This window comes from Podarcis raffonei, chromosome 4 (assembly GCF_027172205.1).
Source record: "Podarcis raffonei isolate rPodRaf1 chromosome 4, rPodRaf1.pri, whole genome shotgun sequence".
NCBI classification, from domain to species: domain Eukaryota; kingdom Metazoa; phylum Chordata; class Lepidosauria; order Squamata; family Lacertidae; genus Podarcis; species Podarcis raffonei.
The window spans coordinates 3,208,634-3,223,008 of record NC_070605.1 but is presented as its reverse complement, the minus strand read 5'-3'; the positions used below and the strand labels follow the sequence as shown (position 1 = coordinate 3,223,008).

Genomic DNA, 14,375 nt, shown 5'->3' with positions numbered 1-14,375 from the left:
CACAGAGAGCATTCACGACCCCGCGAAGCCCATCTCCCAGCCCTTCCTGGCTAGCTTTTATAAGCCAGGATGGGCAAGGATCAAGGAGACAGGTGGTTGGTTTCACTCATCCAAGCAGCCTGTCCACATCCTTGGAGGTAAGAGATTGGAATTGATCCCACACAACTCGACTAGACAGAACTCTAGTACTCTCCCACCCTGGCCCTGCTCCCAACACAGTGGCCAACCGGATGCCCATTATGGGAAACCCGCAAGCAGGACTGAGCACAAGAGCACTCCTGTGATTTCTAGCAACTGGTATTCAGAAGCATTGCTGTCTCCAACATTAAAGGCAGTGCATAGGCATCATGGCTTGTAGCCCTTGATACCCCTCTCTTCCTTGAATTTTGTGGGAATGTTCAGGGATGCAGGAGAGGATATATTGTTTGATTATAGCCTTTCCAACTTGTGTTAACAAGTTCCACAATTTAGCAGAGTAACATTCCCCCTTTTAAACTCACAGCAGATGCGTTTGCTCAGGCTCACTAAAGCCTCTATAATAACTGTCCTGTCCTGTTATTTCCCCCCTTATTCCCTTATAAAAGATAAAACACGACACAGTCTTCTATAACAGTATAAAAAGAGTTTACTCACTCACATTCTGTTCACAATCGGATCCCAGAAGGCAGAGTTAGCTTAGAAAAATAACATACATCTGGAAACTATCTCATAAGGAGACAGTCCCTTTGTCCTCTCCTGGCTGGAGGCCAAGAAAGCATCTTTGGCTAAGCAGATGTTTAGCCAAAACCAGCACCTGAAACCTGACCCTATACTCCACTGGGAGCCAGTGAAACTGAGTGAATATGCTTCCATGGCAGGGACCCCGTGAGGAGCCTCGCTGCAGCATTCAGTGCCTGCTGGAGTTTCTGGGACAGTTTCAAGGGCAGCCCCGCGTAGAGTGAATTACAGTAGTCAAACCTGGAGGTGACCGTCACATGGATCACTGTGGACAGGTCGGGGTGGGAAAAGTTGAGTGAATGTTACACAGAAGCCAGAACCAATTCTCTATCTCCCTCTTTCCCTCCTACTCTTCTGTAAACCATCTCTCAACTACCCCAACTACCCCAAAACTCCCTAAGAAATGGCTCCATTTATTTCCCCTCCCCTCACATGGACACTCTCTCCTTCTGTGATTTCCACCAAGTGGGATTTGTATAATCCTCCTTTAAAGCTGTTGAGCATCCAACCAAGTTTGTAACCGTGAAGAACAGAACCACCCATGGGTATGATAATCGTTGTGAACAGGCACCTTGGCGTGGCTTCCCATGCCAGATTGCCCTTCAAAAGCTTTTCCGGTGGAAGAGGAGGAGAGCTCTGTCCCGTATCTGTTTGGTCTTCACCCCATAGATGATGGGGTTCATCATGGGTGGGAAGAGGAGGTAGAAGTTGGCCAGCAGGATGTGTATGTAGGGAGCAACATGGTGACCAAATCTATGGATGACTGAGGAGAGGACCACAGGAGTGTAGAAAACCAATATGGCACACAGGTGAGAGATGCAAGTGCTGAAGGCTTTGAGCTGCTCTTCCTTTGAAGCCAGACTGAGGACAGTTTGTAGGATCTTGGTGTAAGAAAGACCAATAAAGGTCAAATCAAGTACTACAACAAAGAGAGCAACTATGATCCCGTAGATGTTATTGAACCGAGTGTGGGCACATGCCAATCTCACCACCGCCATGTGCTCACAGTAGCAGTGGGCGATGACGTGGGAGCGGCAATAGGGCAATCTCCTAAGCAGGAAGGGCAATGGGAGCATCAGGACCGCAGCCCACACCAAAGCCCCCAGCCCAATTTTGGCTACCAAGGAATTGGTGAGGATGGTGGCGTACCTCAGAGGGTGGCAGATGGCCACGTAGCGATCAAAGGCCATGGCCAAGAGCACAGCAGACTCCATGATGGAAAAGGTGTGGAGGAGAAACATCTGAACAAGGCAGGCGGTCAGACTTATTTCCCTGGCCCTGAACCAGAAGATGCTCAGTGTTTTGGGCATGGTAGTGAGGGACAAGGTCAGGTCAATGGAGGCCAGCATGGAGAGGAAGAAGAACATGGGTTTGTGGAGGCTCTCATCAGTCTTGATCACGTACAGCAGGGTGCTGTTGCCCACCAGGGAGGTGGTGAAGACAGAGCAGAAAAGTATGGAGATCCAACCATGGGAGCTTTCCAGTCCAGGAATACCAGACAGGAAGAACACTGAGGGGTCAGAGAAGGTGTGGTTGGGAGTCGTATTCATGTCCATATCTGCATCAAATGGTCTTTCCTTTCACGGGCAAGGCATACCAGATGGGACCATAAGCTCTTTCTGAGCTATAACTCTGCGATGCTACAACTGGGGAGTTCCTTATGACATCAGAGACACAAATTCTGTTGGCAAGAAAGGGGAGAAGATAAGAACACTAGCCACTGCTTTGATAGATCAGGCAAGGGTCCAACTAGTCAAGCACTCTGCATCCCCCCCTCCTCCCGCTGTTTGATGCTTCCATCTGGAATTCAGAGACATATTACCTCAATCGGTTCCTTTCATCCATGATGACCAACAAACAGACTCATCCTTCTTGCATTTGTCCATATGAATACAGGAAGTTGCCTCAGTATGCTGATTGAAAGGCTATGGAACCGTCTGGTTCAGTATTGGCTACAGGGGTTTTCCCCAGCCTTACCTGTATCTGCCACCTTGGACCTTCCCCAGGCAAAGGAAGTGTTGCAGCACGATGCTGTGGCCATAGGCCTTCCCAGTGGGCTACAACTCAGGTTTACAAAAATGGCTATAAGCTAGCAACTCCCCTCAACGTAAGGGGGGAGTAAAAGGAAGGTGATTGATAAGAGGTGACGCCATCGCACACTGTTGTTCAGCCCCGTGACAAAGACTGCCTTGCAAGTGTCCTAGGGGCTGGGAGGTGCCACATCCCAGCATGGATCTCAGTCTATGGGGTCAGATAGCCCAGCAGCTTGTGGGCAGAGATCCAGCCTCTGCAGTTGTTCTGGCAGGTCCCAGCACAATGTGACCTTATTACGATTACTATTATAATTTCTATTATTATTGGTGTCTGTTGGGTAGAATGGCTCTTAGTACCAGTAGGTTGTTCCTAATCCTTCATCAGAATCTCAGTCCTTGTTATCTGAATCCGTTGGTTCAGGCCCTACTCTCTGGAGCAGGAGAAAACAAGCTCGCTCCATGTTCCAGGAGATAGCCCTCCAGATATCAGGAGATGACTATCCTATTACTTCTCAGTCTCCTCTCTTCCAGGCTAAACATAGCTGACTCCTTCAACCATTCCGCATAAGGCTTGGTTTCCAGACCCAAAAGTATCTGGGTCACCCTCCTCTGCACATAGTTCTTCTCTATGACCACTATTATCACCACCAACCTGCCCCATAAACTCACCTCTTTCCACATAGTACAGTACTGCTCCAAAGTGGAAAATGTTCCATTGAAAACTGTAGTTTCATAGAATCATAGAAATGTAGAGTTTGAAGGGACCCCAAGCACCATCTATTCCAACCACTGCAATGCAGGAATCACACACATTTGAAACTAGAACTCAAGCCAATGGCTCAAGGACAGTAGGACTTGAACCAATGGCTTCACGTTACAGGAAAGGAGATTCCGACTAAAAAGCAGAAATAACTTTCTGACAGTAAGAGCTGTTAGGCAGTGGATGGGTGGCCATCTGTCATGGAAGGTTTAGCTGAGATTCCTGCATGGCAGGAAGTTGAACTAGCTGACCCTTGGGATCCCTTCCAACTCTACAGTTCAATGATTCTATGACAGCTTTGCTCCATGAACTGTCAGTCTCAGATCATGCATAGACCACCTTAGTTTCCCACCCTCCCCCCAGCTGTTCTCCAGATTTTCTTTTGCTTTCTAGGCTGGGAAGCCAGTATCTCCCATGAAGCCCAGAAACAAGGCATGAAGGCAATAGATTTTCCCTCTTCACTGTCCCTAGGATCCCATAGGAGTGGTTGCCAAGACCACACAACACTGGTCCTGAAAGACCTACATTGGTTCCCAGTACGTTTCTGAACACAATTCAAAGTGTTGGTGCTGACCTTTAAAGTCCTAAACGGCCTCGGCCCAGTATACCTGAAGGAGCGTCTCCACCCTCATCGTTCTGCCTGGATGCTGAGGTCCAGCTCTGAGGGCCTTCTGGCAGTTCCCTCACTGCGAGAAGCCAAGTTACAGGAAACCAGGCAGAGGGCTTTCTTATTGGTGGCACCCGCCCTGTGGAACGCCCTCCCTTCAGATGTCAAAGAAATAAACAACTACCAGACTTTTAGAAGACATCTGAAGGCAACCCTGTTTAGGGAAGCTTTAAATATTTGATGAATTATTATATTTTAATATTTTGCTGCAAGCCATCTGGAGTGGCTGGGGAAACCCAGCCAGATGGGCAGGGTATAAATAATAAATTATTATTATTATTGTGAGAATGTTTGCACAACTGCTACAGGTCCCCATATTAGCTATCCTCTTGTCCACATTTGTGCTTTGAAGCCCCTCCACCCAGCCCAGCCCAGCCCCAATGTGCAAACAATTCTCCCCTCCTCTGGCAGAGAAGGCACAGATGGACATTTCCATTATTTTGCTAGCAACACCCTTGTATTCCCTCTTCAGTTGCAGAGCAGATACCAGACTTTTTGCAACCCACCCTGTGAGTAATTAATCAGAAACGGTTCACCGACACAGACCTGCCACGGTAGATCAGCTTTTAACATCTTTTCTGCTGGTGAGGAGCTTGGAGTCCTCCAAAGTTGTTGCAGTCCTGGGTCTAGAAATGGCTTGGATTCATAGCTCAAATGTGCACAGGAACATCTGCGAAGTGGGTGGATTCAGTGCCTTCATTTTATAGACTTTTGAATGGCTAGGTCGAGATAATGGCCAGGGATTTTTAGTGACCTCAGAGTCCCTCAGGTGCTGCATCAGTGGGAAGTGGAGCACAGGTGAGACATCCCTTGGTGATTCTGGGTGGGTAAGGTGCAAGGAGTTCTATGAAGCTCACTTGGCTTCTGCCTAGAAACATCTGCCTGGGAGCAACCCGGACAAGCCCTACCTGCGTGAGGTGGAATGTGTTGTTCTGTCAATGGAGAATCTAGCAGTCCGTCACACAAAACATTTTAAACACACACACTGATAAAAAGAGTGCTGGGAGCTGTCGTTTGTTAAAAGCGCTGGGAATGGCAGCCCATTTTGGGGGGCAGCTGCTTTTAATGTGCTTTTAATGTAAATCACTATTAGAAGCAGTATTCTGCTTATTATTATTTTTATGCTGGTAAAGGGGCAGACGGAGCTCAATGGAGGATTTGTTGAGAAGTCGCAGTCATGAAGCATCTCAAAGGAATCGGCCGCAGAGGGCCCTGTGCCAATGGCGACAAAAAGTGACTTCTGCTCAGATAGTCAACTTCAGCCACCACCAAGAGGGCATCTTTGAGGAACGATTGAGAGGCAACTGCTGCCTGCAAGGCTCAAAAGAACACCACTTTGGACCCCTTGTTTGCTAGAAGAATCACAAAGTTGTAAAATTGGAAGGGGGCCCAAATTGCCACTTGGTCCAACCTTTGGAATGCAGGAATCAGAGCTAATGATTCCCTGAGAGGAGAGAGCAGAGTTGGGATCTGGCGGCTGACACACCACCTCTCTCAATGTGCTGTAATCACAGGCCATGCTGCTTTACTGCAGTGCAGCTCATTAATCCAAAATACCATATTTTTCGCTCTATAGGACGCACTTTTCCCCTCCAAAAATGAAGGGGAAATGTGTCTGCGTCCTATGGAGCGAATGCAGGCTTTCGCTGAAGCCTGGAGAGCGAGAGGGGTCAGTGCGCACCGCCCCCTCTCACTCCCTGGGCTTCAGGCAGCTATCTGCAAGCCTTCAGAGCGCGGTGGGAGTTCCCGCCGGGCTCCGAAGGCTTGCGGATAGCAGCCTGCAGCCTGAAGCCCGGGGAGCGCAGCGCCAACTCCTGTTGTGCTCCCCGGGCTTCAGGCAGCTCCCAGACCTGTTCTGGGGGCTGGGGTCAGGGGAAGCTCGGGCTTCTCCAGCCCCAGCCCTGCAGCTAAAAATGAAGCCAAGACAGCCAGCGGGATCCATCCCGCTGGCTGTCTTGGCTTCTGCCAAAGCCGCGCGCAGCCTCTCCCTGCTGGAGAGGTTGCACGTGGCTAAAGCGGATGGATCCCGCTGGCTGTCTTGGCTTCTTTGCTCTTTGGGGCTGGGGGGGGGGAATAAATTTTTTTCTTTATTCCCCCCTCCCTAAAAACTAGGTGCGCCCTATGGTCCGGTGCGCCCTATGGAGCGAAAAATACGGTAACTCTGGGCATAGTCATGCTTAGAGTTTCATTAGAATGACGCCGTCATTTAGTGTTTGCTCACAAAACACACAAAAAAATCCTGGAGGGGCAAAATAATAACAATGGAAAGTTTCACCATAAGTCAAAGGCCAAATGAATTGATGAGCGAGATGGTCCTTTACTGGTGACCAGGGCAGGCTCTGTGCCACAGAATCACAGAACTGTAGAGTTGGAAGGGACCCCGAGGGTCATCTATGTTGAATGGTTTCTTTAAATGTAAAGGTTCATCATTGTTCCACCTGATGTGTGTGTCTTTAAGGGGCCAGAGCAAGGGCCAGAGCAAGATAACGAGACCCAGTCTTGCAGCTGTGAAACATAGCAGGTGCTGCTGAGTTGTATTGATTAAGCTGTGTCAGCAATTGGGTGTAGTATATAAGGAGCAGCACCTAGCTCTCCCATTACCCTGGGGGATGGGTTGGTGGTTGGGTCTGGTTTGTTGTTGATGTATTTAGTGTAAAAGGAGTTTTTGCTTTTGTTATTAAAACCTTGTTTAAGTTATTTTTGAGTCCCCTTTTAATGCATGATGTCAGGGGCTCAGGAGCAGGAGCACTGGGGAGAGAGGAAATGGAGAGCGAAGGGGAAGAATCCGAGGGCAGCGTAGGGGAGTATGACAGTGGCCTGAGAGATTCCATGAGCTTCTCCAGCGAATCAGAAGATTCCCAGAAGGGGGTGCCGATGGTCAGGGCAAGGGGGGTCCCAGGGGGGACGCACCAGAAACAAGGAGCCAGAGGGGAACCCCAAAGCAGCAGTGGGGGATCGGGACCAGTTTCCCCACCAGAGCGTAGTGGGGGGGAAGAGTCACATGTGTCAGGGCCAGCATCTCCTCCAGCGGGGAGAGAAAGTGAGTCAGGGCTGACCACGCCTCCAACGGAGGGGAGGTCAGTTGCAGCTAGCCCCCCCCCGAGGGGGAAGCAGTGACAGCAGCAGTGAAACGGTCAGGAGAAAAGTTACCGGCTGGGCGCACGCGCCAAGTTCAAATGTACAGGCGCGGGGAACAGCAGGAGACCCGGATGGGGAACCAGCTCCTAAAGCCTGCCGGAGGGAGGGGGAAGGCTCAGGGGACTCAGCGTCAGAAGAGTCTAGAAAGGGCGAGACCCCAACGGCCAGGCGGAACCAGAGGCGGAAGGAACAGAGGAAGAGGTGGAGTAAGGCTAGAGTCTTAAATTGGTGTCTGGGGGGAGGAGACTCAGACGGAGCAACAGCGGTCTGACAGTTGAGACGTAGAGCTGTGCGCTGCGGCTCTGGAAGTGAAACTGAACTTCAATAAAGACTTTTGTACTTAACAACGAAGCAGCGTTGGTCCTTTGTGAGCTGGGACCTTGGGCAGCTCTGACAGTATGCTCCGTCTCCACTGAATTAACCCTCGCAGCGTGAGTTGGTGCAGCGAGGGGCAAGACTTGGCGTTTTGCGAGCTCACGAAGATTAGCAAAGATGACTACAGAGGACAAGGTGAAAGAACTGCAAAGCGCAGTCACGAGGCTGTATGCAGAAGTAGAGGCATCCAGAAAAAGAGAAGACGAAGCAGTAGCGCTCTGCCGGGATCTACAAACCAGGTGGGAACGTTGGGGCAAAGAGGGGCTGCCAGGATCCAAGCCGGAGGGAGTTGGCCTCGGGAAGAGGGGGGGCAGCATAGTAGCCCACTTCGACGGGAACCTGCAGCAGTACCCTAACTTCAGAGCCGACATAGTTTATGCGCTCAATTTGCTTCGGAAAGACTTTAGAGACGAGGAAGAGAAAGTGGGATTCATAATTACTCATCTGCATGGGGAAGCTAAAGCGTGACTGCAGAATTTGTGGCACGAAAATGATCCCGCCCTCCAAGATGCCGACGCATTTATCAAAGCTATGGACGCTTGTTTTAAATCAAAGGTAGATGTGGATGTGGCTAGGAGGGAAATGCATGGGCTGCAGCAAGGGAAAGCCATGGTGAGGCAATATCACTCACGCTTTTTTGCGTTAGTGAACGTGCTGGGCTGGGAGAAAGACTCCATTGCAGTCAGGGATCTGTTCTGGGAGGGACTGAATGGGGCCGTGAAAGATGAGCTGGCAAGGGGAGAAAGACCTAAAAGCACCACAGAGGTCGTCCAAAGAGCACTGGCGATAGGGGTGCGCCTGGAAGACCGCCCTTGGAGCAGAGAGGAGGGGCGCAGGGCGAACACTCCAGCCAGAACAACTCCCTTCCTACCCAAAGAGACAGGGCGCGCGTTATCCACGCCTCCACTGGGGAGGGGAGAAGAGCCGATGGAGATAGGTGGTGCCAGGGCTCAGACAGCAAGCAGAGCCCAAACACCAGGAGCAGTCAAGGCGAAGACTCCTAGAGGGAGCAGGAAGTGTTACATCTGCGACAGTGCACAGCACATGGCCAAAGAGTGTCCCCAGAGGATCCGGAAGCACACTGCAGCCTCATCAACAGTAAAGGGAGCAGTTCAGCAGCAAGAACAACTGCAGGGGGAAGAAGAAGCCTGGTTGGAAACGGAAGCACTGGGGCCCAGCCAGGCGAGTCAGTGAAGCAGTCCCCAGAGATTTTACAGCCCACAGATCCCCTCCCACCCAAACCAGTGGTGCAACTCACCGCATCGCTCCAGCTGCCCAATGGGCTCACCCTGGAAGTCCTAATCACCATTGACTCTGGGAGCAACGCAGACTTTGTAGGAGTGGACTTCATCAAGCAACATCGCATAGCACTCCTGCCAGCCACGATGCCCCTAAACGTAGTCACGGTCGACGGCAGGAAGATACTGGGAGGGGAGGTGGTACAGCAAACACCGCCTATGGTAATGCAAATTGGAAACCACCGCGAAGTCATCAGCTTCAACGTCACCCACCTGTCGGACACACCCATAGTGTTGGGCATGAGTTGGTTGGATAGGATAGGCACAGCCCGGCATTAGCATGGTACCAGCGGCAATTAACCTTCTGCTCTTCCTACTGCGCAGAACACTGCATCCGGACTTGCCAGGAAGAGGAGGGGCAAGAGGATGATCCGCAGCTACACCTAGGCATGGTGCAAGCGGTACCCAACAAGTACAAGGAGTTTTTGGAGGTCTTCTGCGAGAGGGAAGCGGATAAGCTGCCGCCCCACAGGCCCTACGACTGCAAGATTGACCTCCTGCCGGGGGCGACGCTGCCGACTGGAAAACTGTATTCCATGTCTGAGGATGAACTGCAAGAACTCAGGGAGTTCATAGATCACAACTTGAAGTGGGGATTCATCCAAGAATCCAAAGCAGTGGGGGGCAGTCCCGTGTTTTTCGTGAAGAAGAAAGACACGCCCCAACGCAGGCTTGTAGTTGATTATAGGACCATCAATTCCAGGACAAAGCCCACAGCATTCCCCATGCCCAAGATCGACGACCTGCTCGCGACGGTGAGGAAGGGACGACTCTTCACCAAGTTGGATCTACGAGGGGCATACAACCTTATACGCATGCGGGAGGGCGATGAGTGGAAGACGGCCATGTTTACACCTTTAGGCACCTATGAATATCGCGTAATGCCGTTTGGTCTACAAAATGGCTCCCATACATTCCAAGCTTTCATGCATCACGTGTTAGCGGGACTCCTCTACAAGAAGTGCGTCTGCTTCCTGGACGACATCCTGATCTTTTCGGAATCGCAGGAGGCTCACGAGGGGGACGTCAAGGAGGTCCTGCAGAGGCTATGGGAGCACACACTTTACGCCAAACTAGAGAAGTGCCAGTTCGACATGACGGAGGTGGATTTCCTGGGCTACAAGCTGTCCGACAAGGGACTCACCATGGACAGCACCAGGGTCCGTGCGGTGTTGGACTGGAAGAGCCCGCGCAATCGGAAGGAGGTCCAGAAGTTCGTCGGCTTCGCCAACTTTTATCACAAGTTCATCAAGGAGTTCGCGAAGGAGACGGCGGCCATCACGGACACACTCAGCTCCAAGAAGAAGAAGTTCACCTGGACGGACCAGGCGGAGCAGTCCTTTCGGAGACTCAAGCGTCTCTTCGCGTCCGAAGAACAGCTGCTACACATGAACCCCAGCAAGCCAATGAGGGTTGAGATGGACGCCTCGGACAGAGCGGTGGGGGAGGTCCTGTTGCAGCAAGATCCGCAAGGGAACTGGAGGCCGTGCGCGTTCTACTCCAGGAAACTCAGCAAGTCGGAACAGAACTACACCATCTGGGACAGGGAGTTGCTGGCCATTCATGCAGCCTTCAAGGCATGGCGGCACTTCCTAGTCGGAGCCAGACACACAGTGCAGGTCCGCACGGACCATAAGAACCTGGAATACTGGCGCACGGCGCGGTTCCTGAACCAGAGACACATCCGCTGGGCGGAGTTCTTTGCGGATTTCAATTTCCGGATAGAATACGTCCCGGGTGACACCAACGTCATGGCGGATGCACTATCCAGGAAGCCTCAGTATCTCAAGGAAGCGGCACCGGTAGCGGCCAAACACATTTTCGCACCGAAAGCGTGGGCGTGCGCTTCAGCCGCAGTGGACCTGGACGCGGTGCGTCGAGCGCTGCAGACGGATTCGTTCGCACAATCCAAAATGGAGGAGGTGCGAAGAGGCACAGCGAAGGACGACGAGTTCCAGATACGAGACGGACTGCTCATACGCAAAGGGGCTCTCTACGTACCCGGAGACGACCTCCGCGCGAAAGTTCTGCAGCAGTTACACGACGCGCCCAGCGCTGGGCACTTCGGCAAGGACAAGACGGCGGAATTGGTAACCAGAGACTTTTGGTGGCCCAAGATGAGGGGTGAAGTCGCGGATTACGTCTCCAGGTGTGACACCTGCCAAAGGGCCAAGCCAGTACACAGGAAGCCGGCGGGTCTGCTGGAACCCCTACAGACGCCGTTCGAACCGTGGGAGAGAGTGGCCCTGGACTTTGTCACAGATCTGCCCAGTTCGCGAGGCAAAACAGCTGTACTCGTGGTCGTAGACATGTTCACCAAGATGGCGCACTTCATTCCTTGCCAGTGGCGTAGCGTGGGGGGTGCCAGGGGTGCCGGCCGCACCGGGCGCAACATCTGGGGGGGCGCGAGTCCAGAGGGAAGGGACAAGCAATCGAGGCTTGGTTGGGGTGGGGGGTCGTCGTCTCCGTTTGGCCGGCCCCCCTCAAGGAAGCGCCATGCCTTTCAACTTTTCATTTCATTTCGTTTTTAAAAAAGAACCCTTCCTTCCTTTCTCCTAAATAATATTTTTAAAAGCGTGGCGCATTAAGTTGAAATATTATGCATGCACATACACATTATAACGGGTGCGTAATGAGCGCGCGCGCACGCACGCACACACGTTAAGAGGATTGTCACAGATAAGCGAAATGAGGTCTAAAAGAGCTTTTTTTCCCCTGCTCAAAAAGCTGCCCTAGAGTGTCGCTTTCCGTCAGCGCAGACAGTACTGTATTGAGCTAAGTAAACCAACGGGCAGGAAGTGCAGCACCACTTCCTGTGTTCATATGCCTTTTGGGGAAGAGTTGTAGTGGAGCACCTGCTTTGCACTCGGAAGAGCCCCAATTCATCCTCCAGCATCTCCCCCGTCTAAAACCCTGGAGAGCCGGTGCCGGTCAGTGTAGGGAATGCTGAGCTAGGTGTCCAATAGTCAGTATGTAAGGGCAAAGGAAGGAAGGCCGGAAGGATTTGTTTTGTAACAGAAAAGAGGTTATGAACAGGGGCAGGAGAGAACTGGGGCAAAAATGGGAAGGGGCCCCAGTGTATTGGACTGGGAGGATTGGACTGGGACCCGTGCCCCAAGAAAAATCCAGACTTTGGGCTGTGGAAACTCAAATATATACAGTATGCAGATTTTAAAAAAGCAATTCTGTAACGAAAGGGAAAAAATATCACTGCATCTGCTGTCTTGAACTATAAATCAGGGGTCGCCAACACAGCAGCCATTGGAGCAATGACACTCTTGAGGTCTACCCCCCCCCCCGTGCCCACAAAGCCTCTGAGCCCCCACCCTCATTCACTGCCCCCTTGGTTATGAGCTGATGAAGGTGGTTACCTTTTTCTCCCTAGAGAGGTAAATAGAGCTGAAGGAGGAAGTTAGAAAAAGGGACACTTTCTCACTTCCTGTTTCAGCTTTATGTGCTTCTGAAGGCTGGGATTAATTCGGCTAGCTGCAATTTTTATTCAAACACCCTGGAAAAGCAAACTGAACAGAGAAACAACTTGCTGGTGTGGCACACCCATGGGACTCCTCACTCCAAAATCCAAATGACCCACAGGCCTAAAAAGGCTGCTGACAAGCCCTGCTGTAAATGATGGAATTGGAAAGCGTGGCCTGCTTCAAATATTTGTTTCAGCTCTAATTTGGGCACACGGTTGCCCTGAGGATCTGTAGCGGCCTTTGCCAACTTGGTGCCCTCAGGGGCTGGTTTTGAATTCAAAACTGCTGTGCTGGCTGGGGCTGATGGGAGTTGTGGTCCAAAACAACCAAAAGGTGCCAAATTGGAAAAGGTAGACTTGAAGGACACAACCTACCCACATGTAATTGTGATGTGAGACGGGGCAAGTGAGGAGCATGATGTGGGGGTGGAGGGGGGAAGACTGGGAAGGGTTCCAAGGGCCACACAGGAAGGCCTAGAGGCAGTGGCGTAGCATGGGGGGTGCAGGGGGGCCGGCCGCAACATCTGGGGGGGCGCTCACACTCGCAGCTCTGCCCCTACCTAAAATCCACGGGTTAGGGGGCGCAAATTACTTGCCTTGCCCCGGGTGCTGACAACCCACGCTACGCCACTGTTCCTTGCGCGAAGGTGGCCACAGCGGAACAGACCGCCAAGCTGTTCATAGACCACGTGTTCAAGGCGCACGGCTTGCCGCGGTCCATCCTGTCCGACCGGGGTCGCCAATTCATCTCGAGCTTCTGGCAGAAGCTACTGGGCATCCTGAACGTCAAGATCAACTTAGCGTCGGCACGACACCCGCAGACCAACGGACAGGCGGAGAGGGTCAACGCCATCATGCAGCAGTACTTGCGATGCTATGCGAATCAACAACCCTCGACCTGGGTGGACTACCTACCACTGGCCGAGTTTGCCTACAACAACACGAAGCACGCGTCTGCAGGGGTGACACCGTTCTTCGCCAACAATGGGCGGCATCCCAGAACCTTCCCGGGGTTAGAGCCTGAGGGGGTGGGGGAGCCACGGGGAGCAGAGCACTTAGCAGCAGAGTTACAGGAGGTCCACGAGCAACTCCACAGGCACTTGGAACTGGCGAAACACGCCTACAAAATGCAGGCAGACAAGCACAGGAGAGTTGGGGAAGACATTCAGGTGGGGGACTGGGTCTGGTTAGCGGCCCATGCAGTGCCGGCCAGGACGTTAGCTAAGAGGAAGCTCAAACACAAGCAGCTGGGGCCTTACCAGGTCGCGGCACAAGTCAACCCAGTGGCCTTCCGGTTGACACTCCCGGAGGGCTCCAGAATGCATCCAGTCTTTCATAGGTCAGTGCTCACTCCCTACAGGGCACCCCACAGGTTTCAGGCGCCAGGGAATGCGCCAGACCCACTTAACGAATCTCCAAAGAGGGAGGGGTCACGGAGGGCGACGCCACTCAACGAGGTCACGGAGATTTTGGACTCGAGGTGGGGGGAAGAGGGGGTGGAATATCTCCTCGCCAGGGAAGGTACCCCAGCCAGCGCCAACAGATGGGTACCGTGCTATGCCGTGGAGGAGCACTACCTCAAAGACGAGTTCCATGCACTCTTCCCACACAGATCTATGCCGGCAGAGTATTTCGACGACTGGCTTTTCACACCCACACTTTCAGCCAGTACGTTCCAGGGTTTTTCATCAGCTGAAGAGACGACGCCGGAAACAAGCTCCCCGGAGGGGTCACTCTCGGGGTTTGCCACAGACCGCTCCTATTGGTGGGACACTCAACCGGAGGTGGGGTGGCGCAGGGAGCTGCTGCGGGGACCTTTACACGCAGTCTCACCAGAGGTACCCGGGGGAGGGGAGGACATGGACGTGTTGGGGGAGGATCCTGGATTCGAGCACAACAGCAGAGAGATGGA

At 52.4% G+C, this 14,375-nt stretch overlaps 2 protein-coding genes across 14 annotated transcripts in view; both read right to left on the bottom strand.

Annotated features, from left to right (window-relative positions):
- Nucleotides 1-14,375, bottom strand: part of LOC128412033 (zinc finger protein 420-like) — a 317,641-nt gene that overhangs the window by 74,642 nt on the left and 228,624 nt on the right. The window lies entirely within an intron of this gene.
- LOC128412118 (olfactory receptor 52K1-like) lies at nt 1,320-2,267 on the bottom strand. The gene has a single exon (XM_053384973.1). The coding sequence runs from the start codon at nt 2,265-2,267 to the stop codon at nt 1,320-1,322; it is 948 nt and encodes a 315-aa protein (XP_053240948.1).

Bases quoted from the DNA above. Each gene is read 5' to 3' on its own strand.
- LOC128412118 (XM_053384973.1), bottom strand. From the start codon at position 2,267: ATGAATACGACTCCCAACCACACCTTCTCTGACCCCTCAGTGTTCTTC.